The sequence below is a fragment of the Epinephelus lanceolatus genome, chromosome 8 (genome assembly GCF_041903045.1).
Source record: "Epinephelus lanceolatus isolate andai-2023 chromosome 8, ASM4190304v1, whole genome shotgun sequence".
NCBI classification, from domain to species: Eukaryota; Metazoa; Chordata; class Actinopteri; order Perciformes; family Serranidae; genus Epinephelus; species Epinephelus lanceolatus.
This window is the reverse complement of record NC_135741.1, coordinates 13,181,530-13,205,928: the sequence shown is the minus strand read 5'-3', so window position 1 is coordinate 13,205,928 and position 24,399 is coordinate 13,181,530. Positions and strand designations below refer to the sequence as shown.

Below are 24,399 nucleotides of genomic sequence, written 5' to 3'. Positions count from 1 at the left end.
TGCATTAGGTGTATTTTTGCAGTGAATCGACTATAAGATACAATAAAAACATATTCATCCCAAGGAAAGTTGCAGTGCATCACATATTAGACATATCTTTATAAATGAAAGTATTTATTGCCCATTGGTTTTGGTTTTTAAATGAGGCACTATCATGCCCCTACTTTACCTCAGAAATAGGAGGCCACCATTTCATGATGACCAGAAGGAAAATATCTCCCTCTTGTGGCTGCATCAATGCATGGAAATAAAACAGAGACACAAGGATTTCATCTCCATGTGAAGGCAGTCCTGTCCTCTCAATGACTGCAGTTGCATGTAGCAACATAATAAGATAAAGATGAGTGGGTCTAATTATTGCAGTGACCATCATAATATGCTGCACCAATGTGCCATGAATCTAGCTGTACACTCTGATTAGCTTGCCTCTATATGCTACACATGTTCACAGTACCAAGCAGGATGCTTGCTTGTGTTGATCTATATTTAGGTTGCACAAACTATGCATGAAATGTCTTTTTATGGCTAAGACTGTGCTTGATGAGTGATGTAGGGAGACACTGTTTTGCACATCTGTTTTTGCAATGAACTGAGAAGCCGTATGCATGCATCGGGTTACTGGATGAAGCTTTTTGGGATGATACATGTCACATCTTCTACGAGGATGGTGTTAGTTGTTTGTCTTTCCCAAAACAGAAAGATTTCACACAGTGTTTTCAGATAATTGGGGGTATGAGGAGTTTTCCAGGATGAACTGAGCTAAAACCTATTAAATTATTTTTCAGTTGTTGATGGAACTTTGTAAATATCTTTGCTAATTTTTAATACTGTGACATTTTGTCTTTAAGCATTTATTTTTCTCAGGAGCAAATGAATAATTTGGCTTTTTTTTCCCCTCTGCCTGTTGTTGCCATGTGCCCTTGATGTAATAAAGGGCCTTTACAAGATCCACGCAGAAATTGCCAATTTCATTTTGGCGGTCATTCAATGTTCTCAATTCAATGCTATTCTTCTTCTTCTTCTTCTTCTTCTTCTTCTTCTTCAAAACACTTATAACAAAGAGGTTTACAACAGTTGTCATTCAGGGAAAACATCATGCCAGAAGTAGTAAAAGACCATTCATATTTAGTCCTTTCAGAGTCCTTAAAAATATTGAATGTCTTTTTTGTTCTGCATATCTTCTATCTTCTAGGTGCCTACTGCGTGAGCAGGGTTTGGAGTCAGATCATTTGGATTTGTGGATGTGGAATTTAACAAGAATGACCAGAAGCTGAATAAAATAAGCAATATTGCTATTCATCCCATAGAACACAAAGTATAACATCATATGTTAATCTGTATATTAGTGCACATTTTCCATTTACAAAGTCTTGCATATCTGTCCAAAATAAAGTTGAATGATCACAGTGAAGGAATAAATGAAATTACAAAGAGCACATGTGTAATCTAAATTACATCTTTAGTCTAGAACTCTTATTCAATTCTACAATCTTTGTTTTTATCTTAATATTTGTGTGTGTGATTGTTGTTATTTAATAGGGGAGGTATCTTCATGAACCATTTTTGGCTTCTAACATCTACTGCACAATGTTTTAACGTTTGATTAATTTTCCTGTATTTTTCATGTATGTGCAAGTGAACTGAACTGAACTAAACTAAACTACACTTCACTACACTCAACTCAACTCAACTCAACTAAATTAAACTACACTACACTAAACTAAACTCAACCAGACTAAACTAAACTAAACTAAACTAAACCAGACCAAACTAAACTAAACTAAATTAAGCTAAACTAAACTGAACTGAACTAAACCAGACTAAATTCAACTACACTACACTAAACTAAACTAAACTAAACTCAACCAGACTAAACTAAACTAATCTAAACTAAACTAAACTAAACTAAACTAAACTAAACCAGACCACACTAAACTAAACTAAACTACGCTAAACTAAACTGAACTGAACTGAACTGAACTGAACTAAACCAGACTAAATTTAGTTTAAATCTTTCCAGCACTACTTTAGCTGGGCAAATTGGATGATGTAAAATTATGAAGGACACTTCTTTCACTTTATTACTGATACAACAGGCTATTTGTTTAAACTGGAACAAGCTTTTTTTTCCACTGCAAATCACCCATGTTAGAAGATGAACAGAACTTTGCTGCAGGAGGTGTAACACAATCCAGAGAAATTCTGATGTGTCTGATACTACACAGTTTATTCAGAATAGCAAAATTCCCAATAAAAATATGCGTAGAGCATTTCAGTAACACCACATTTCTCTTAAAAATTGAGGAGAACATGTGGGGACAGCATGAAAAATAATAGCATGTGCTTTTGGTGTTACTGGTTGCTTAAACTTCTGAAGAAACTCTGATTATAACATTGTTAAAGTCCATTGCTACAGTGATTTATATTATATAGAATATCCTCATTATTCCAGATAAAGTATTCATGGGGACTGAAACTGTGCTTATTAAGTAATTCCCAGGCTAAAAGAGTTTGCCTGTGAAAGTTAGCTGATTTAAATAGGTTATTATCAACAGATAAAAACACATTTTAACCGAGCGCTTCTTTGGCTATGCGCCATCCAGTCTCGCGCATGACGTCACCAATGTTTACTTTTACCTAAGCCACGCCCTCTGTTAGCAACTTGTGGCTAGCTCGCTACCAAGGAAGGCAGTGCTCCGATGCTGCGAGGTCTGTTTCCCAGACACCACCCCGAGTCAAACACTGTCCTCCCCTACTCAATTCGGTGAGTAAACGTTGATTTAACAGCGCGCGGACACTCGCGGAATAAACGTTGGATTAAACGTCAGGTTAATTGTGATATTACCGGCTGTCAAAATGAAGAGGAGCGAGAAACGTTTCTCACAAGCTAGCGTTTGAACGGGCTGCTAGCTTTTATTGTGCTGTTAAACGCCTCGCGCACGGTTGGTCGAAAACAGTTTCCCAGTGTTGCTAACAGAGGTTATTAAAGGCAGCGGATATACAGCACTGGGCTGTTGATATAGTTTAACATACCAACTTTTAAACCTCATTTCACCCCTGTATTTATCTCTAGTTAAAGGCTCGAGTCCGTAACGCAGAGCTCAGATAGCAGAGGTTGGTGTTAACGGATATCGACTCCATTCATATCGAGCTAACACAATGATAAACCGCACTGTTTTATCATCAAAGCTAACGTTGGATCAGATAACGTTCAGTCAGGATTACACGTATAACGTGTAATGTGTTGGTTGCCGGATGAAAAGGTGTTGTGGAGATAGGTAGGACAATATGAGCCCTGCTTCTATAAACGTGATCATACAATTGAGACCGAATTGAACAGAGATTATAACTTTTTATAGTATCATTAATGTTATTAAATCAAAACAAAATTGGGAATGATCGATGATCAGTGGGGACTGAAATCTAGCTGTTTGAATGCATCTCAAAGTAAAATATCGATTATCAATGAAGGGGCTCTTGTATGGAAAGTTGTAGTTATCAGTAGGTTAATATATTTTGCTATCCATGGCTTGATAATGGGAACACTCGTGTAACAGTGGTGATATTTTTATGGTCTCCGGTCTGTCCTTAAGGCTGATATAATGTGTTGTTGTAAAATTATGTATGTAGGCTAATTGATTATCAGACATAATTTGTCTTTGATAAAAATGGGTTTTCTACAGTTATAGCAAATGTTAACTTGCCAAAACATTGAGTTATTTCCTATATCATGATATTCTTTATCAAATACCTTGATATTGGCATCACAGTGATATTGTAGGGTTGACTGTACTTTCACTAATATTTAATCAGTAAAGCTTTTGGTAATAAGTCATCACTAATGGAGACATAGTGACAAAGTGGGTAAAGGCAAATGATAGAACAGCTAAATAGCCTGGTAAGTTCAGAAAATGACATCACCTTACTGTAATACAGCCTCTAAAACCAGGAAGAGACAATGCTCATGATAATATAATGTCCAAAATATAAGACAGTATCTAGTCTTTGACATATCGGTATATTTTTCAGCCGCAGTTCAGATAAAACTGTGGAGAATCTTGTGGATTTGTCAGTATCGATCATATTCAACTGGTCTACACACACTGAAGCATCAGTGCTTTAAAAGTATATTATTTTGCTTTCTTTTCAAGGGGACTTTATAATATAATCATAGCCATTTGGATAATACCAGCTCATGTGTGAAAGCAGTTGACAGAAAACTATAATCTAAGGAAAGGGGGTGTAAATTGTTTACTTGTCCTTAAGGAAAGGCCTGTTTGCAGTATTTCCTTTACATTCTTTGAAGAGTGTTGGCCCCCACTGCTGGAGAGTTGCCCCTGTGGTGAGAACACTTTAAATAAAAGAAAAATTCATCATGGACTTAGCACACTGTCCACCCCGAAAACAGCTGCACTGCAGCATAACTGTTCAGTTATCAAACAGCATCTAGATAATATCTGTTTTTAAAATAATACATACTGGAACTAATGTGGAATGGTCCCAGTTGTCATCCTGGTTCTTGCCACCAAAATCACCCCTGACGTCTTCAAAAAAAAAAAAATGAAAAAAAAATAACCCAACAGGAAACACTGCCCTTTGTCTTCAGAGCTAATCCTGGTCCTGAAAGCAAAAGTAAACAGAGTGGAAACCTCACCTACAACTGCCTGTTTTGATTAGATGGGTTTCGGGTTTATGTTGCAGAAATTACCTCGATTTTTCACCATGTAAGTCATGACGCATTGCTGCAGCTGGACATAACTTACTATTCTGTAGTCATCTATTAGTCATTGTCAAATGCAGGAAACACTGTGCTGTTTTTCCTTCTTAAATTTGTGCGTAGCGAACTGCTGGTACAGTTTTGGTCGTAAGTACATCTGAGTGGACGTCTAATCAGATCATGTATCAAATCCTGCCTGAATGTTGATGTTGGCTCCAGAGGTGCCCAACTGATTAACTGATTAACAGACTGATTTCAGTAGTGAATTTAATAGTTGAGCAACCCCTAAGATTATGACTATCTACCCTTGTGGTTATGTGGTCTGTTTCATTTGAGGCTCTCTGTGTAGGTTTCCATCTGCTCACATTATTTGTTTGCCCACTTTATTTACCTTTGTTTATGCTGCTTAGCTTCTGACTCAAACACGCCCAAGCTGTATACATAAAAGCCTACTTGTGCATTGTACTACCTGCCACAGCCGTTTATCGCACCACCTGGTTAATGGTAAATTGTTCCAGAAGGAAGATATGTTTGCACATAAACACAGACCCAGGGCCCCTGTGTTTACAGTAGTCATGGCAGCACTCGGTTATTCAACAAATAGACCTAGCATGTTCCTCTCTCACTTGTAGAGGAGAATGTTTGTCTTGGTGGGTAGAGCTATAACTGTGGAGTTCTTAACTTTTAGTGCCTTTTACCTTCAACACAGGTTTCTTTGTCACGGTGAATGACTTCATTATTGGGTCATTTCAGAGACGATCACATGCAACCTTAACAACTTGTGAAGTAAAAGGCTAATCAAACACATCCAGGAAGTTGGTTTCTGTTTGTCAGCTTCCTGTTTGTCATTATATTACACAGCTTTACACAGTTGTTTTCATTTATTTGTGTTTCCTTTCTCAGGTCAGTGAAGTCCAGATGCATGAGTCTGGGTCAGAACCAACAAGCCACATCATTCCAGCAAGTCAGACAGAGAACGGGAATAACAGTGAGAATGAGAGTCGACTGAGGAGCGGCCAGACTCCTCCCCCAGAGGCACCAAGGGTCAGTCATCCCCAGCTGCATCCACATCAGCATTAGTGTTTGAATTGTTGTTTTTACAAAGGTTGTAATGTGTAGTGCTTAGTCTTTGCATATTCAACCAACATATGACACGATGATGATGCTGTATATACCTCTGTATGAGCTAAAATGGCTTGTTAGTAGTTCAACAGAAAATTAAAGGGACATTTCATCCCAAAATCAAATACATATTTTTTTCCTCTTACCTGTGGTGCTGTTTATCAGTCTAGATTGTTTGGTGTGAGTTACTGAGTGTTGGCAATATCGGGCATAGAGATGTCTGCCTTCTCTCTAATATAATGGAACTAGGAAAATAGTTCCTACATGAAACTGCTCACAACAAAGCTTGTGGTTTATCTTGAGTAACCAGGTCATGATTTCTGGAAAGAGTCATTTCTGCTGAGCTTGTCAAATGTATATTTTTTTTGGCGCTTTGCACACCACAAGCTGAGTGCCATCTAGTTCCATTATATTGGAGAGAAGGCAGACATCTCTACGGCAGAGATATCGCCAACACTTGGCAACTCACACCAAAGCAATCTAGACTGATAATTAGCTCTACAGGCAAAATATGAATTTTTGAATTTGGTGTGAACTGTCTCTTTAAGCTACAGCTACTTTGAATGTTGTTAGTTGATTGAGTCCTCTATGGAGCCCAAATGGCAAACACTTTCTAGCTTTAACTTTACAAATGTGAACATTTGCTGCTCTTTTATGTCTTACATGATAATAAACACGATATCTGCACTTACACAAGTAAATACAAGTAATTTGAAGAAGCCATGTAGGACTTTGTGATTGGCTTTTTTAACTATTCTCTCACATATTATTGACAAGATGATGAACATTTGCTCAAAACAGTCAAGATTCTAACAAATGTGTGATGTCATTGAAAACAAGGATTACAGGTGTGCATAGTCAAGATCTTGATTTTAAAACTTAGATGGTGTGAGTCATTCGAGACAACCAGCTTCTAATTTGTGAGGATTTACTGCTTTTCTTATGTGAGAGTAAACTGCATGTCTCGGGTTTTTTGACTGTTGGTGGACAAAACAAGCAATTTTAAGACGCTGTAGGAAATCATGTCGGACTTTTTATAGAGCAGTCTATTAATCAAATGATTGGCTGATTCATACATAATGAATAGTTGGCCGCAGCCCCGAGGCAAATGATGTTGTGTCCAAAAAAGCTTTTTTTTGCGGGAGTGGAGTTCTTTTACTTTGTTACAACACTATACAGCTGTAGATGTTTGTGCTCAACGTTAAAAATATGTGTTGCAACTTATGGAGCTGCTTTTACTTCACTAAAGTGTGAATTAGGGGTAGGGAGTATGGCAAAAATTTTATATTACTGTAAATGTAATTTTATATCACAGTAACAGCATATATGACGACATCGTAACTGTTCTGTAAATTCAATCAATAAAGGGTTAAGAATAGCCGTTTTGTCCCAGTATCACATTTGATTCTTCTTTCATTTTGAAATTATATACAACAAAAAAGCAGCTGCTTCACATGACACCACACTTGAGTCAAAAACAAAAAGATGCCTGAGAACAGTGATTTCAAGTGTGACAGGTTTCTGGATTTACAACCTCACTTTCCTCTTCCTTGTCTGACCAAAACACGTTACCTTGCAAGGCAGCTGGATTCACGAGAATTATGAGATCATGCAAGAATCATGTTAGAAATCAGTAGAAACAATATTGCACACTATACTATATCATCATCACATCAGCCAACCCTAGTGTGAATCACAGTTTGTTAAGCTACATTTAAATTTAGTTTATGTACAGCTGCTCTGGTAACCCAACATTGTATTATTTCTTGTCAGTATTTTTACACACAGGGCAGACAGCATACTGTTGTATGAGAATGCGGGGTACTTTGTTTTGTTATTTCACATTTAAAGGTGTCCCAGAACATCTCACTTTGAATGTCTCAGTTTCTTCAAACTGCAGTGTTTTATATTTTTGCTGAAGGGGAGCACAGGGATCGGGGGAGGTTGTGCCGAGGTTGAGAATGGGAGGGAGAGCCGAGCTCCTGCTGGGCGGAGGGATCAGTGTTATAGTTTTGTTTATGCTCACATCATGTAGGTTAGCGAAGCTCTGTTAGATTGTCAGGCAGAGCGTTACTGCTGAGCAGCATTTGTTTTTTCAGCAGCAAGGCAGAGTTTTCAATGGAGACTATCAGGTTTGTCCAACTTGCTCTGTGTTTTTTTTTATGAGGTTATAATAGCAGGGTATTTTTAATCAGGTTTTCTTAGTTAAAATGTGTCTGTCTGTGAAAATGATGTCACATTTCTGTGGTTGTTATAATGTGTAATATTATGTTTTTAGTTCTTCTCCTATTCAGGCTTCAGTTGAGTTATCACCAGTATGTGTGTTTTTGTAAATGTCACCCTTTCTCGGGCCACACCCATTAATATATTAGTAAATATTAAATCTCATAAAAGAAGGCAGATTGTGTTTGTTTTTCAGCGAGTTTTCAGCGTTCCTATTTGCTGTCAGTCATCTCAGAGTTCACAAGACCAGTCTTGCGGGAACAGATCCGTGTTTACACTCAGTTGCTCACTGGTATGACTTTCAACAATAACAACAACAGAAGATGTTTGGACTTGCTGGCTACCATGGCAACAGGGATTAGGCAAAGGCTGTTGTTGTGTTGATGGTGTCCACAGAAAAATAGAGGGGCCAACTGGCTCTGTTTGTGGGATAGACCTGTTTTCGTTGCTTTGGTGGCCACCTCTGGAGCATTGAATTTCATAAGAAAGGACAAAGTAGGAGGCAGTCATCTGTTATTGTTAGCCCAAAGCCTGTGTGAAATTCACTGTCAGTTTGTTTACCCGATTCAAAACAGACTCTGCCTTGGAGAGAAATGTTTGTTTGTGGTTCAGACCTTAATTAAAATACGAATCTCAAGTTCTGTTTTCATAAACAGGCTCTGTGTGCTTTCTTATTCATTATTTATATGTCTGTGCAATTTTGATTACTCTGTTTATGTTTACTGTAAACATCCCTTGAGCTGTGAGGCTTGACAGTGAGGGGGATGGTGTGGTAATTGCTGCATGCCTCGCAGAGGATGTTGTTGTTGTTTTTGTGGTGCTGGTTGTTGTTGTTTTGATGGAGTTTTAATTCCCCCAAGACATCCAATGTTGTTGTTGTTGTTTTTGTTTGGTTCATTTTTAGCTGCAGTGGCAGTAGCTAAGTTCAGCCCTGCAAGACTGACCAATGAACTGAGAATTATAAATAAGGAGTACTGGGAGTAACTATAAGTCATCTTTTGACTTTTAGCAGGAGGCAAAGTTGCAGGAATTAGTCTATTCATTGACCAACAGAAAATTAAGTGGCATTTTTTTTTGGTAGTTGAATAATTGTTTTTGCATTTTTTTCAACCCAGAAGCTTTTTAAATTTGAGAATTTGATGTTTTCTTTTTTCATCTTTGGATTTGTGACATCTTAAGATTCCACCTTGGGTTGTGGGAAATAATAACAGGCATTTTTTTTTTTACTGTTTTTGATAATATAGAGGAATTGAATCAGATAGTCGAGAAAATAATTATCTGATTAATCAATAATGAAAATAATCGCTTTAGCTGCAGCCCTATGCTGGACTAGGTTTGGCAGTTTGACATTACATGTATATGTGCTGTAGTCTATAGTACACTCATTACATGTACATCAATGCAATTACAAGGAAAAATGAGAGGAAATCGGGTAACACATTGGCACGCACTAATATAACCAGATTACTGCAAATCTTTTGTGCAACAAACGCTGCATTTGTTCTTCCATTTGCTATTTTCATTCTTGTTTTATGTTTATAAATGGTGTTTACTGTGTAATCTAAGTAAACAACCTTCATCCCGTGCCTTTAGTACCACCATATTAACTGAGGCTGGCGCATATTCAGGGTAAAATATTTGTTGCTGCATCCTGAAGAGGAAGAGTTTTATCCTTTGACATCATAGCTCTTGGGTCGACAGTGCTGTTGAGTGAGAGAACAGACTAATGACAGAGCACATGACTTTTTTTTTTTTTTTCCTGTGTGTGTTTATGAGTTTAAATTTTACAAATAACCTACTGTTCAGCAGTGTAGACTTAGACTGCTTTGTTTTAGTTTGAGTTGAACTTTGGATTTTATTATTTTGGATACAAAGATGCTCCACTACAAGTGTTTGTTTTTTATCCCGCCACACTGCTGCCACAGTGAAACTTTTCCTTTCTGAAGTCTGTCCTGCATGCGTTCTTGTTAAAGTCCCTGCAAGAAACTCTGTTTAACATATATATACGTGACCGAGAAATCAGGTTACTCCAGTATAAAGGTATCTGTGTTTCCTGTTTGATAATCCTTTACCCTGATTAGAGGCAGGGTTTATTGTTTACATGTAAACGCTCTGATTGTGTGCACTAGATTGCATGCCAAATAGATTAAATGGAAGTAGCTTGCATGCACATAAGGGGTGTAATGATATAAAGAAGCCTCCATTGGGTTCATACCTGGCTTAGGTGTCACTTTTTGGTGTGCATTCAGTACAGTGGGAAAACAATGCATAAGGATATATTTCTGTTTGTTACTAGAACAGACAGTAGTGCAAGTCTTAACAATGGACACAACCCTCTTGCGGGCCCACTTGCAGTTAAACTATTTTCATTATAAGAATAAGGAGCATTTAAAACATTTCTGTATTACACTGTATAAACATTGAACAAACACTTTCCCAAAATGCAACAGGTCACAACAGGCTACAAAACTGAAAAGCATCTTTTATACTTTGAAATTGAAAATACAAAATACGAGTTGTTTTTTCCTTGTCCTGGTGATTGAAACATCTAGGCGATACTGTCAAATGTGCCTTAGCATGTTTGTGTTTCACATCCCCGTCATCGGTGGTGTAACATCGTCACACAGTCCTCGTCGTATGCACAACTCTCTCTGGTGCTGTTTGCTGACTGACTCACCTCAGCACCTGTTGCTGAGGTACAGCGTACAGCTAATAGTTTCTGTCTGGAAATCGCGTTGGTAAACTTAAGTCCAAAGTTACATGCGCCAGGCTACTTACAGTGTGCAGCAGACTGTGATCCCCCTACCCTAACAGGTTGGCCTGATTACAAGAACCGTTACAGCCTTACAGACACCCAGAACAGCCTACCCATGTTGAATATGTTTGTGTCTATTTAATTTCCCTTCTAAACTGCTCATTCAAAGTGTTAATCTTATATTGTGTGGATTTTAATCTACCACTCTGTTATGTTATGTTCTTCAATGATGCAGGTTCCAGTGTCATTGTCGATGATGACCCCACCAGCAGAGGCCCCACAGCAGTTGCAACAGACATCACAGCAGCAGGTCCTCAGTCCTCAGCAGCTTCAAGCGCTGCTCCAGCAGCAGAAAGCACTCATGTTACACCAGGTAATGTATGCTTAGAAAGGTTGTTTGTCATAGTGTCATAGCCCGCATAGAACACAGTGGCTTGAATTCTCGTAACTCAAATGTCATCAACTTTTCTGCAGCAACAAATTCAAGAGGTCTTCAAGAATCAGCAAGAGCAGCTAAATATCCAGCTGCTGCAACAGAAGAACGCTGGGATTGTCAGTCAAGAGGTAACTTTTATTCATTATAGCATTATTTTTGTATCAGTGTTAGTTTTAGTATCAGTATTATCAGGATTATTTTGTCATTGTGGCAATATTTATCATGCAACAAGGGTAATTTATCCCTTAATTAGGGGCAAGCCTGATTCACTTCAGTTGTGCTAAAGGTTAAATGATGGCGTACTTAACACTAAAATTACAGTAATTATTATAACCAGACAGTTACTCATATGGCACAGCCTGAAATATCACTTTCAAATTGTCTGATTGACAAAAAGGAGCAAGAAGTCTGTGGCTTAATATAGTGTGTATTCCAAAAAATAGCTCTTAATGGTGAAGCTGTTAACATCTAATTAATTTAAAGGCAGTTACCCATAGTTGGAGTTCTATAGACTTGAATACAGCGAATGTGTGTGTGTCATGTGTAGGGAAAAAAAAGCCAGATTTACAGCTAACTCGCACATCAGCTTGTGTGCATGCATTTGTGCGACAGCCTGACCTCATCAGTTAACGGAAACTCATAACACATAGCAGGCACTTGGCGGACTGCGCGAGGCAGCAGGTGTTGCAGAGAAGGAAAATAATTTGATGTGCTTTAAGCAGAAATGTGCTCTACATAGTTTTTATCCAATTAGACGAAAATAAAAGAGAGCACCGCTTCCAGTGGGTCTGTTCGACACAATCAAAATCAGCAGTGTTTGTTTATGCTTCAAATGTTTGATGATGATTCATTTTATTTATAGATGCCTTTCAAAGCACTCAAGGACACGCTTAAAAAAACAAGCAGCGATGTATTCCTCGATCATAAAGTCAAGCATTTCAGTGATATACAATAATGAGTTAATAAAATAACTCCACAAAAATCGTAATTCTAAAAATGAGATCATCATAAAGTCATCATCAGTGCAAGTCTCCATATGTGTGTCACCATTAAATATGCCCGAATATGCCAGTTTCAAAAGGGTGTGTTGCCTTCTGTCTTTAAAAAGCTAATGACGTTAGCTGATTTCATTACCTCTATAAGCAAAGAGACTGACAGCACGTGACTTTAGGCTGAGCTTTGTGTGTCTCAGTGTTTCAGTTTAGATAAAGATTTCTATCCTGAATCAAACTGTAGACAGATCCCAGAACACGCTGTACTCAGTATCAAGTATGAGGAAGGCATTTACTGATGAGTGTCGTGTCATCTCTCTGTCTCAGCTGACAGCCCAGCAGATTGCCATCCAGCAGCAGCTCCTTCAGGTGCAGCAGCAACATCTCCTCAACCTGCAGAGACAAGGCCTGCTGTCTGTGCTCCCCACCAGCCCCATCGCAATCCCAGGTATGCTGTGTTACCGTCCCTACTGCATTTCTGTTTGAGGACTTAAACATTTGCACAAAACACTTTCAGGTACAGTAGATGGTGTACTGTGCTTGACAGTTGTGTCAGTTTGAAGTTAACCCAGAGGCAAGGCTCATGTTCACTGTGATTTTTTACCAGTGACATAGAGGAGTAAACATGAAGTTCAGCTCAGTTTTGACAGTTGTCATTCTGCATCATCAGAACCAATGTTGGGAAATCAGATTCTGGTGACAGGCAGAAGTTTACGCAGCACTTTAAAATTTCTGATGTATAAAGTTATATTCTTTGGTGTCACAAAGAGCTCACAAAGAAATAACTGATTGGAAGCATTATCATTATTAGACTTATTGTTACTTTGGAGTCGCTGTCACGCACTTTTTAACGGCCTTAATGAACTTACAGAGTACATGGAGTCAGACACAAGCACAGCAGGTTTAACAGCTCGTGTCCTATTAATCAGGGGAAATGCCTGCACTGATGTGCATTGGTGTTGCCCTGGTTACCAACTGACATGGCCTTACACAGATAAATTACAAAATAATTTCCTGAACAGTTTTTTACAACCAGCAGATGAATTTATTAGTAGTGTAGCTTTAATTTAAACTAAAATCAAATATCTGCTATCATAAAATCATGTGGTTGACTTGTTTGCTTTCACAACACAACCCACTGGAGTCCACCCCAGACCTGCCTTTTACATCAGCCCAAACGAACCATACTAACCGGCCAAATGCACCTGAGTTTGTTTGAACCGAACCAAATAGGTCAGGTGTGAAAGCACAATTAGGGCGCATCCACACCAGGATAGTCCGGGGGACTCGGTTCGATTCGGCGTGGAATGCCGAACAATGTCACACCTTCATTTGGTTTGGTTCACTTTCACACTGCACTTTTAAAGCGGACCAAACCACCTGTAGTTACAACAGCTGCTCGTTTGGGGGCGGTATTGCCCGAAACAACCACTGACCAGGAAGAAAAAAAGCATGAGGATGAAGAAAACCTCGCTCCTCGATTGGCCAGGACCAAAAAGGGAAATCCATCCCCTTCAGCCGGCTTGGTCACCACCTAACACCAAAATGCACTGCGCTCTACGTCACTTCCTCTCTTTGGTTCGCTGGATAGTCTGTTTGCATTTCCCACTGTAAGCAAACCGCACCAGGGTTCACTTGCAAGTGAACCGAGACCCCCAGTTTTCAAGTGGACTAGGGTTCGCTCGCTTGGTCTGCACCAGAGCTTTCACACCACTCCAAACGAACCAAACTATCTGTAGAAGCAGACCAGGGTTCATTTAAAGCGGACTAAATAGCGCCGGTGTGAATGCGTCCTTAACTGTATCAGTTTTAGGTTGGTCTACCCAACAAACCCAAGTGTGTACTCAAATTTTGACCTCATGATCTTAAGCTTATTTGGGTTATTGTTATTGTCAACCCAGTGTATTGTAATAGAGTTTATTTACAGTGTGTATATATGCAATTTCAGGCTGTGAGAATGGTAGCATCCTGTCCAGCGGTGGAGACACCAGAGAGTCTTCCAGTCAACAATCCACCACCAACGGCCATCACGCTCTTCTGAAGAGGAAAGAAAGGTGCGTTAGTAATGTTTACTGTCCTGTCAGAGCTTCAGTTTCTTTATGTCCTGTTTTTATCATGTTTGAGCTGTACTTATATGTTGACTCTGAGATGTACCATTAATGTTGGACTTCTGTACTTGCTGCAGTGGGTCACAGGATGAAAACACACAGAACAGCCACGCACTGTATGGGAACGGCATGTGTAAATGGCCTGGCTGCGAGACTGTCTTTGGAGACTTTCAGGCATTTCTCAAGTGAGTGTGGAAACTGTGCATACCTCTAAAGCTGGCGTAATGTTTATTCACGTCTCTCATGATGTAGTACATATCAGATAAAGCAAATATATGGGAAATAAATTAATGTATGTTCTGTATTTTATAAATAAACACAGGAGCTATAAATGTCCACTCTCAGCATCTCATACATTATGTTTTTTAAGTTGAAATGAAATTGTCCTTGAGGTCTAATTATTTTGCATATTTGGCTCTCAGCCTGTACAGCCCATGGTTTCCCTCAAGCATACCATGACTTTGAATTTGTTTGTCTGCAGACATTTGAATAGTGAACACATACTGGATGACAAGAGCACAGCGCAGTGTCGTGTGCAGATGCAAGTGGTTCAGCAGTTGGAGCTGCAGGTACACATTCTTTTAACTAAACCTTTTATATTTCTTTTTTAAAACCAACCATTTATGATTTATTAACAGCAATTTGCCTTAACAAATATATCTTAACCATTGCTTGATAGGGAGGTATCCAGTCTGTTTTAAACTATTGAAAGCCTTCTATAAAACTCAGTAAATGCATGACAAATGTTGGCAGCGTTGGGGTTTTTTCACATCAGGCCTGGAAACAGAGGTGATGTCTCGAGATAATTGCACTTCTCAGGATGCCAGAAGCAGACACCGAATATCATTTGGTCTTTAAGAAGAGCTGTGAATTCACAAACTTTCAATTTCTATTTCGGTCTTCTCATCTAACAGTTGAAAAAGGACAAAGAGCGACTGCAAGCTATGATGGCTCATCTGAAGTCCTCTGAACCCAAACCCGCAGCACAGCCTGTAAGTAGTACTTGCTATGACCTGCTTTGTTTCCTTCAATTAAAATAAATATTGTTTTGCTTGTCGTTGCACTGACGTTTTTCCTGACTCAACTGCTTTGTTTTTTTTTTTCAGGTGAATTTGGTGTCTAATGTGTCCTTCTCCCAGGCAACATTGCCCAAAGGCCCTCCTCCTATGAGTCTGTCTCAGAGTGCCACAGCACCATCCACACCCTTGACGCCGCTCTCTGAATCCCCTTCAGTCCTCACTCCCAATAGCATGTTCACTGGAACCCCTGTACGGAGGCGGTACAGCCGCTCTGTGAGCCAAGGTAACGGTGAGGTCATGATTTAGAGCCTTATTAATGTCTTTTGTGTTGATTTCGGTCTGAAAGCTGCTTCTGCTAAGACACACATAAAGATCATTTTATAGGAATATAAAGAAGGGCTTTGTTTTTTTTGAACAGTTATTTGTATTTCCTTATGTAGTGTATATTATTTTGTTTTTTCATAATTGTTCCTTCTTCCTTTCCCATTTATTCTGCATATGCTTACATCTTGCTTGTTAATGTCGTTCCACAGATATAGTTGATAATAAGGAGTTCTACCTGAGCACAGAAGTCAGACCTCCATTTACATATGCGTCTCTCATAAGACAGGTAACGTTTACCTCATTTCACACAGTCACAGAAATATTTAGAAACTAGGGTGCTCCTATCAGGATGTTAGGGGGCTACCACCAATTGCTGGAAACAGTATCAGCCAGTACTGATCACAGGACCTATCTGAAGCCTTCTATTAACCCCATGGCATTATGTATTTATATGACTACTCTTCACAGCGTTATATATTAAATATTAAATTGAAGAGATAATAAAGTATCATGAATTGCTAACTGTTTATTTATAAGCAGACATCATGCACAACATATTCCATTCTCTCTCTTAGAGACACAACATAAACCATAGCAGCCTTAACAGCATTAGTGCTTAACACATATATAGTTTTCCTGTGGAATAAAATCAATAAAAGTTCATGAAATAAAATAGAATAAAAGCTAAATGTGCACAACACACCTAGTTAGAACAATATGTTTTACTGAGGCAACAAGTGCTAATTTATTTTTTAAAACAAGGTAAAAAAGCATCCCCCCACATATACAGTACCTGACACCTGCAACACTAACGGACACACACACATTACAGTGTATAACCAACAGTTGTGTTTGCAGACGTTCTGTCATTATTTTGTGTGATTTAATTGGCTCTTCTGACCAGCTTTTATAAAGACCACCAATCTCACTATTAAGAATTATCTGCATATAATGATCAGTGGCAAATCAGTCGGAGCACCCTTAGAAAACACTTTAAAATAAAAGGGAATTCATATTTTTGCATGACAATATTAGATTTGAAAACCAAAATGAACCAGATTCACATTCTTCATTGTTTCATTTCCAGTGTATCTTACATGCTCTTGATCTTTTTCAGGCTATATTTGAATCACCTCGCAATCAGCTGACATTAAATGAAATCTACAACTGGTTCACAAGGAACTTTGCATATTTCAGGCGCAATGCAGCTACTTGGAAGGTATGAACTCTATTACATATTAAATGTCTTTGAATATTAATATATAAAACAGGAAAAGTCTATGGAAACATTTAGTTTTAATGTAATACATTCAAGTTCAATATTTCAGGGTTTTTTTTTTCTCTTTAATCCTCCAGAATGCCGTCAGACATAATCTCAGCCTCCATAAATGCTTTGTACGTTTGGAAAATGTGAAGGGAGCTGTGTGGACAGTAGACGAGATTGAGTTCCACAGGAGAAGGCCCCAGAAGACGGCTGGTAACGGGTAAGTGTTGCACATGAAGCCAGAACCCTGTGTGCTGTCAGGTATAACTAGAAGCCAGATGAGCCTGGCGTTTTCAACCTTCTTGCTCCACCTAATAAGTACACACAATATTTAGTGTAAGCAAGCTTTCTAAGGAGTTTCAAAGGCAAAGTCTAAGTGTGCTACATACAAACAGTTTCGACAGGTTCGCACAAGCACATGGACGCCTCAGCGAACAAAGTGAAATTTCACACAACCGCAGTCACTCTGAAACGCTGCTGTCAGCAGCTGGTCAGAAATGCCACGTGATCTTTTCATTTTGCTTGTCATGTCTTGCCATGGTGACTCAAACTCTTAACTCTTAACTATGTGGATTTTATTAAACAAACAGACCTGGAAGAACAGTGTGTGTATGTTGGCAGATGCTCATAGTGCCAGCAGTTGGAGGATATCCGGCTAAGCCTCGCCCCCCTTTAGTTTCTGTTGCCATGCCAGTCATGTTTCCCAGTTTAGCACTGCACAGTTTATAATAACAGTGGCAGGTTTACCTCTTGAAATTCTCAGACATGTTTGAAACAATAGGTCCCTGATGTCAGCCGGAGGTAGACAAAAGCAGGTTTTTTTGTTTCTGCCAGTGACTAAGCATTTTGTCAGCTGATATGACAACTGTCACTGGCAGATTTTTTCCAATTGTAGTAGTTGTAGTTAGCTAATATTACGTGTAGCTCCATGAGTTGGTTAAAATGCATTAGACCTGCAACTGACCTGTTGTAAAATGAGAACCCTGTAAAAGGGATTTTAAATATACACTCAATGGCAACATGCAGGATATTTTTTCCACCATTTTAGTTCATTTTTGGTAACCCTTGTACTTATCGTACTCTTATTGTTACTCTATAAGCCACTGGTTTTTGCGCCTTGAAAACACTTCTTGTATATTTGTAAACTGTGCCCAGTGAGTGACCCTGACCTGGGGCTACATATAAACAACTTACCTTTATACATACAGTACAGGCCAAAAGTTTGGACACACCTTCTCATTCAATGCGTTTTCTTTATTTTCATGACTATTTACATTGTAGATTCTCACTGAAGGCATCAAAACTATGAATGAACACATGTGGAGTTATGTACTTAACAAAAAAAGGTGAAATAACTGAAAACATGTTTTATATTCTAGTTTCTTCAAAATAGCCACCCTTTGCTCTGATTACTGCTTTGCACACTCTTGGCATTCTCTCCATGAGCTTCAAGAGGTAGTCACCTGAAATGGTTTTCCAACAGTCTTGAAGGAGTTCCCAGAGGTGTTTAGCACTTGTTGGCCCCTTTGCCTTCACTCTGCGGTCCAGCTCACCCCAAACCATCTGGATTGGGTTCAGGTCCGGTAACTGTGGAGGCCAGGTCATCTGCCGCAGCACTCCATCACTCTCCTTCTTGGTCAAATAGCCCTTACACAGCCTGGAGGTGTGTTTGGGGTCATTGTCCTGTTGAAAAATAAATGATCGTCCAACTAAACGCAAACCGGATGGGATGGCATGTCGCTGCAGGATGCTGTGGTAGCCATGCTGGTTCAGTGTGCCTTCAATTTTGAATAAATCCCCAACAGTGTCACCAGCAAAACACCCCCACACCATCACACCTCCTCCTCCATGCTTCACAGTGGGAACCAGGCATGTGGAATCCATCCGTTCACCTTTTCTGCGTCTCACAAAGACACGGCGGTTGGAACCAAAGATCTCAAATTTGGACTCATCAGACCAAAGCACAGATTTCCACTGGTCTAATGTCCATTCCTTGTGTTTCTTGGCCCAAACAAATCTCTTCTGCTTGTTGCCTCTCCTTAGCAGTGGTTTCCTAGCAGCTATTTGACCATGAAGGCCTGATTGGCGCAGTCTCCTCTTAACAGTTGTTCTAGAGATGGGTCTGCTGCTAGAACTCTGTGTGGCATTCATCTGGTGTCTGATCTGAGCTGCTGTTAACTTGCCATTTCTGAGGCTGGTGACTCGGATGAACTTATCCTCAGAAGCAGAGGTGACTCTTGGTCTTCCTTTCCTGGGTCGGTCCTCATGTGTGCCAGTTTCGTTGTAGCGCTTGATGGTTTTTGCGACTCCACTTGGGGACACATTTAAAGTTTTTGCAATTTTCCGGACTGACTGACCTTCATTTCTTAAAGTAATGATGGCCACTCGTTTTTCTTTAGTTAGCTGATTGGTTCTTGCCATAATATGAATTTTAACAGTTGTCCAATAGGGCTGTCGGCTATGTATTAACCTGACTTCTGCACAACACAACTGATGGTCCCAACCCCATTGATAAAGCAAGAAATTCCACTAATTAACCCTGATAAGGCACACCTGTGAAGTGGAAACCATTTCAGGTGACTACCTCTTGAAGCTCATGGAGAGAATGCCAAGAGTGTGCAAAGCAGTAATCAGAGCAAAGGGTGGCTATTTTGAAGAAACTAGAATATAAAACATGTTTTCAGTTATTTCACCTTTTTTTGTTAAGTACATAACTCCACATGTGTTCATTCATAGTTTTGATGCCTTCAGTGAGAATCTACAATGTAAATAGTCATGAAAATAAAGAAAACGCATTGAATGAGAAGGTGTGTCCAAACTTTTGACCTGTACTGTACCTGCAATGCTTAAATAAAAAAAAGTGGTTTCCAAAAATGTGTCTTAAATTTTCTTAAAAAGTATGTTGAAAAAGTCTTACAAAGCAACATATTTAAGAGTCTGATAATCTATAGACACCATGTAGAAATGAAAACACTGTTCTTGTACAGTGGTCGTATTATGATAAGTACAAATGTAAGATCATTCTCATTTTATACGCCAAAAATCCTGTTTGTCCGCTTAGCTTACATGCACAAGCAGGACAAAAGTTAGATATATGTGCATCATGTATTTTCATTCTGTGTAATCGTTAAGGTTACAACAAAAAGGCCTACCTGTGTGGCTGTGGTTGCGTCACTGTAAGCCGGGCATGGTAATGTTTGCAGCTTATCTTAGAGAAGATGAACACACTGTGTAATCCATATCTCACACTTTTACTTTTACTAAAACCAAACAGTGCCAGCATCCTCCAAATTCACCAGATCCTGAGTATCACTATGTATACTGAGTAGTTATTAGACCCAGATATACAGTTCTTCAACATGTGAAGAAATCCCAAGCTTGACACGCCCAACATGTCTGGTTATGGTTGCTAAGCTATGATTCTGTTATTGGACAATCACTTTTCAGGGAAGGGTGAATTGCAAATACATTAAATGTTGTTTTTACACAACATATATATATTTTTTTAATCATCATTGTGATGTCATTTGTGCAATAAACACTGCCCTATTGCACTCAGGTAGTTTTCAAGTTAGTAGAGTATCAGTAGAAAATTGCACTTGAGGGCACCACATATATGTGTCCCCTATGTCCCATATATGAAGGCAGTGGCCATGGGTTCAATTCCAGCCTGCTGCCCTTTCCTGCATGTCAAAGGGGAGGGGGGGTGCTTGACTGTCATGACATGTCAGCTTCTTTAAATGCATAGCTGCAAATTACAGCAACAATAGATGTAAAAACACAGAGAGACAATACATCTGTGATCAGTTCCCTAATTTAATTTTAACAATTTTTTCAATCTTTTCCTCTTCTCCAATTTCTCGTTTTATTTTATGGAAGTGACCAATGTAAGTGCACCTGTCCTTTAAACTCAATAAAAAAATAAAAGCTAACAAAATAAAAGACGCCTGGTACATTCATTACAGCCGTATCAGTTTGTAGAATAGTTTGCAACAGTTAGAACAAGAGGCTGCACTGCAACGTGCACATCATTCTTTCTCGTAGCTGCCTGCGCTTTCCCTGTCCTCGCAGCTACAACTTGCACTCTCTTCATCTACTTCATTGCCACTGCTGTACACAATTTAAAAACTACAACACCCATAATTCATGTAGGAACTGCTGCAGCCAATGTGCAGCCGGCGGGATCAGTTTTTAATGTTTTATCGGGCAATAACTACTCCAGACTCCACTCTAGTGTAATTTTCAGGACAATTAGGGCAGGATTCGGGATTCAGGACAACTGCTTGGATTTTGGGACTGCTTCAAATTTTTCAGGACTTCTGGTCACCCTACTCATAGTGCAGCTCTAGTTCTTAGTATAATGTCAGTCCCTCTATGATGCTGATATCTGTTTTTCTGGGTATTGTTACTAAATAAAATGTAACTTTATGTTGCATCTCTTTACTAACAGATCTCTGCTGAAGAACTCACAGAACCCTCAGAGCTCGGCTGGTTCAGTTTCTCAGGTAAGAGTCGTCTGAGATTTTGAGCTATTTGTAGTGTATTATAAATTAAAATGATGTATAAAACATGAGACCACTGTAGTGTACAAACAAAGCTGAAAAGTGGTGTCATATTGCCTTTTATCCTCATATTATAGGTAGCAGTAGTCTGAGAATTGTTGATGCAGTATTATGAATATTAAAGCCGAGCCTGTTACATTTTTCAGAGTGGTGGTCTGGACGGCAGCAGCTCTCTCTTCAACCCAGCCTCGATGGGCAGCATCCCATTTCACTCCCTGCCTCATGTTCTCCAAGAGCAGATGAATGGAGCCCTTGCTAATGGATCTGGATACCAAAGTGACAGCAGTACAACACAGTCCCCTCCACAAGCTTTGTAAGTGTCAGCCTCAGACCTCTTGAGTGCACTGACTGCTGTGAGTTAATGTGGTTATAAGGTCACAACTTTCAATGACATCATTATTTTCTGTTTATCAAACCAGCATCAAAGAGGAGCAGGAGGATGAGGAGATATGTGAAGGTTACCCCTACGAGTCCCCAGAGAGCACAGACGAGCACGGCCACAGCCCAGAGACGAACCACGATGAAGACAACGGCAGCCCGGAGAGGCCCAATCTTCATTTCGATCGCGTGCCTTCTCTCTGACTATGAGGTCCAAACTCTCCACTGCAAGGCCACCTCACTCACAGCCCGCGTGACTTTGTATCCAAAAGTTTCCAAAAAAAAAAAAACCACAACTGCTTCATCTACGTAACCAAACACTCTCCTTGGGGAAATTTTTATCAGCATTTCTTACGTTTTTGTTTTTAATCTAGCATTGAATTCTTTCTGTACAGTACAGTGAGATCACATCTGTCTGTTCATGATTTTTGTCTTTATTTTATACATGTGTACACAAAAAGGACCACGATGAGCAGAGAAGCCAAAGGAAAGGGAACACTGATAGTTAGCACTTCACAATGAAATGTTTCCCCCCCTCTGTATAGCTACTTTATGCTACTCTGGGGCCACACTACCTGATTTTATTTTAGTAGTCATAATATATTAAGATTTGTAGAGGAAGTAAAAAAGAAGTTGCTTTAAAGATGAAAATGTTCACTGCCAACATGATCTGATATATTTGTATTTAAGGTATAATCAATTGATGAAAAGAATACGTAGCTTCTTTATACTTGTTGGTCTTTTTCACCCCTTCCACAAACATTGCTAAAACAGCTCTAATTGAGCTTGTAATAGTAGATGATATAGATTTACCATTATTGTAAACCAATGCATCTCTATGGATAATAAATCCCTCATGAAAAATGTGCATGTTGTTTGTGTCTTTCATCTAGTTATGCTTCTGCGCCAGCGATAGCTGTAGTCTGAGTATTATTTCTGTAATACTGTGATACTGTGAAACCATGATATTATCTGAGACAGTTATTGTACCGTGAAAATTTCATGACATTGCAACCCTATCTGAGGGATATAGGCCAAAGGTCACTGTGACCTTGTCTGTCTCATTCTTGTAAACGCAATGTCTTAAGAACACCTTGAGGGAATTTTTTTCAGATTTGGTACAAACGCTTTAGAATTTGGTGGTCAAAGGTTAAGGTCACTGTGACCCTGCATCCATCTCATTCTTGTGCATGTGATATCTCAAGAACACCTTGAGGGACTTCCTCAAATTTGGCACAAATGTCCACCTGGACCTAAGAATGAGCTGATTTGATTTTGTTGGTCAAAGGTCAAGGTCACTGTGACCCTGCGTCCATCTCATTCTTGTGCATGTGATATCTCAAGAAAGCCTTGAGGGACTTCCTCAAATTTGGCACAAATGTCCACCTGGACCTAAGAATGAGCTGATTTGATTTTGTTGGTTAAAGGTCAAGGTCACTGTGACCCTGCGTCCATCTCATTCTTATGCATGTATCTCAAGGGAGCTTCAGGGAATTTCTTCTAATTTGGCACAAACATCCACCTGAATTTAAGAATGAACTGATTTGATATTGTTGGTCAAAGGTTAAGGTCACTGAAACATGATATTGGCCATAACACAAGAACTCAAATGCTAATTACATCAAAATTTCACACATATGTCTAATAGGATAAAATGATGAAGTGATGACATTTTATATCCAAAAGGTCAAAGGTCAGCTTCACTGTGACATAATGTTCTGCATAAAACACTTTTCTGGTCATTATACAACTTCATAACTCAGGAACAGAAGACAGGAGACATTTGGTCAGATACTGAATTAGTGACAGGTATTTTGAAGCTGTGCTGATTGTATAGATCTTCCATGCCGCCGAGGGGGAAGCTGCGTGTGAAGCATTCATGTCTTCGCAAACATAAATGTAACCTGTAACTGTAAATCGACTGGTTCATGGAGGCACACGGCAGTGAGGCGGTAATTCTAGTTTCATGATATGCCTTGGTGGCAAGCGGTGTTTCACATAATGAAATTATGGCTGGATGCAGTTTTGACCTGATAACAGCTCCGCTTCTCTCAGTGAACGGTAATGATCTCATAATGGAAGATAATGGAAGAAAAAAGATGCTCTGGCTCGCAATGTTTCCACTGTGGTATTGTGGTATGTCTGATTTTATAATTTAGATTCACCTATGTGCTGTCAGCAGATGCGATATAGCAACTGGTCAACAAACCATTGTGGTTTTCGAAGTACTACTTGCGGCAAGGTAATAAATTACGGTGAGGTAATTTTATGTAAATGTTATTGAATTATTATTATCTGTCATTACTTGCCTTGTCCAGGTGTTTGATAAGTGGCTCGGTTTGACTTCCTATCGACATAATGTCGTAATTGAATGCATCTTCCATGCATTATGTATTGCAGATTTGTAGATGTGCTTCCTGATTGGTGAGTATTGATCGATGTGGAGTGTGCTCACAATGTGGGTGTGTGCACAATGATGGGAGGTGCTCCAGCTCACAA

The 24,399-nt window shown here is 39.3% G+C and overlaps 1 protein-coding gene across 4 annotated transcripts; it reads left to right on the top strand.

Annotated features, from left to right (window-relative positions):
* The first annotated feature begins 2,654 nt into the window (after positions 1 to 2,654).
* On the top strand, positions 2,655 to 22,764 carry LOC117258815 (forkhead box protein P1-like). Of its 4 annotated transcripts, none has more exons than XM_033629973.2 (16): positions 2,655 to 2,764; positions 5,621 to 5,761; positions 11,053 to 11,190; positions 11,292 to 11,381; positions 12,573 to 12,693; positions 14,194 to 14,299; positions 14,431 to 14,538; positions 14,835 to 14,922; positions 15,268 to 15,345; positions 15,460 to 15,655; positions 15,906 to 15,982; positions 16,814 to 16,915; positions 17,053 to 17,180; positions 21,411 to 21,465; positions 21,669 to 21,835; positions 21,942 to 22,764. In XM_033629973.2, exons 2-16 carry the CDS (start codon positions 5,636 to 5,638, stop codon positions 22,102 to 22,104), a joined length of 1,743 nt encoding a protein of 580 aa, XP_033485864.1. In that variant the 5' UTR covers positions 2,655 to 2,764; positions 5,621 to 5,635; the 3' UTR covers positions 22,105 to 22,764. The 4 variants fall into 4 exon arrangements, with proteins under 4 accessions (XP_033485864.1, XP_033485863.1, XP_078025993.1 ...); XM_033629972.2 differs by having other exon boundaries at positions 2,714 to 2,764; positions 15,460 to 15,661; XM_078169867.1 differs by lacking the exons at positions 2,655 to 2,764; positions 5,621 to 5,761 and adding an exon at positions 7,849 to 7,971.
* The last annotated feature ends 1,635 nt before the right edge of the window (positions 22,765 to 24,399 follow it).

Excerpts from the sequence above, each read along its gene's own strand:
- LOC117258815 (XM_033629972.2), top strand. The coding sequence starts at position 5,636 with ATGCATGAGTCTGGGTCAGAACCAACAAGCCACATCATTCCAGCAAGT. Across the intron at positions 11,382-12,572 it reads CTGGGATTGTCAGTCAAGAG|CTGACAGCCCAGCAGATTGC; the intron begins GTAACTTTTATT and ends TCTCTGTCTCAG. Across the intron at positions 15,983-16,813 it reads ATGCGTCTCTCATAAGACAG|GCTATATTTGAATCACCTCG; the intron begins GTAACGTTTACC and ends GATCTTTTTCAG.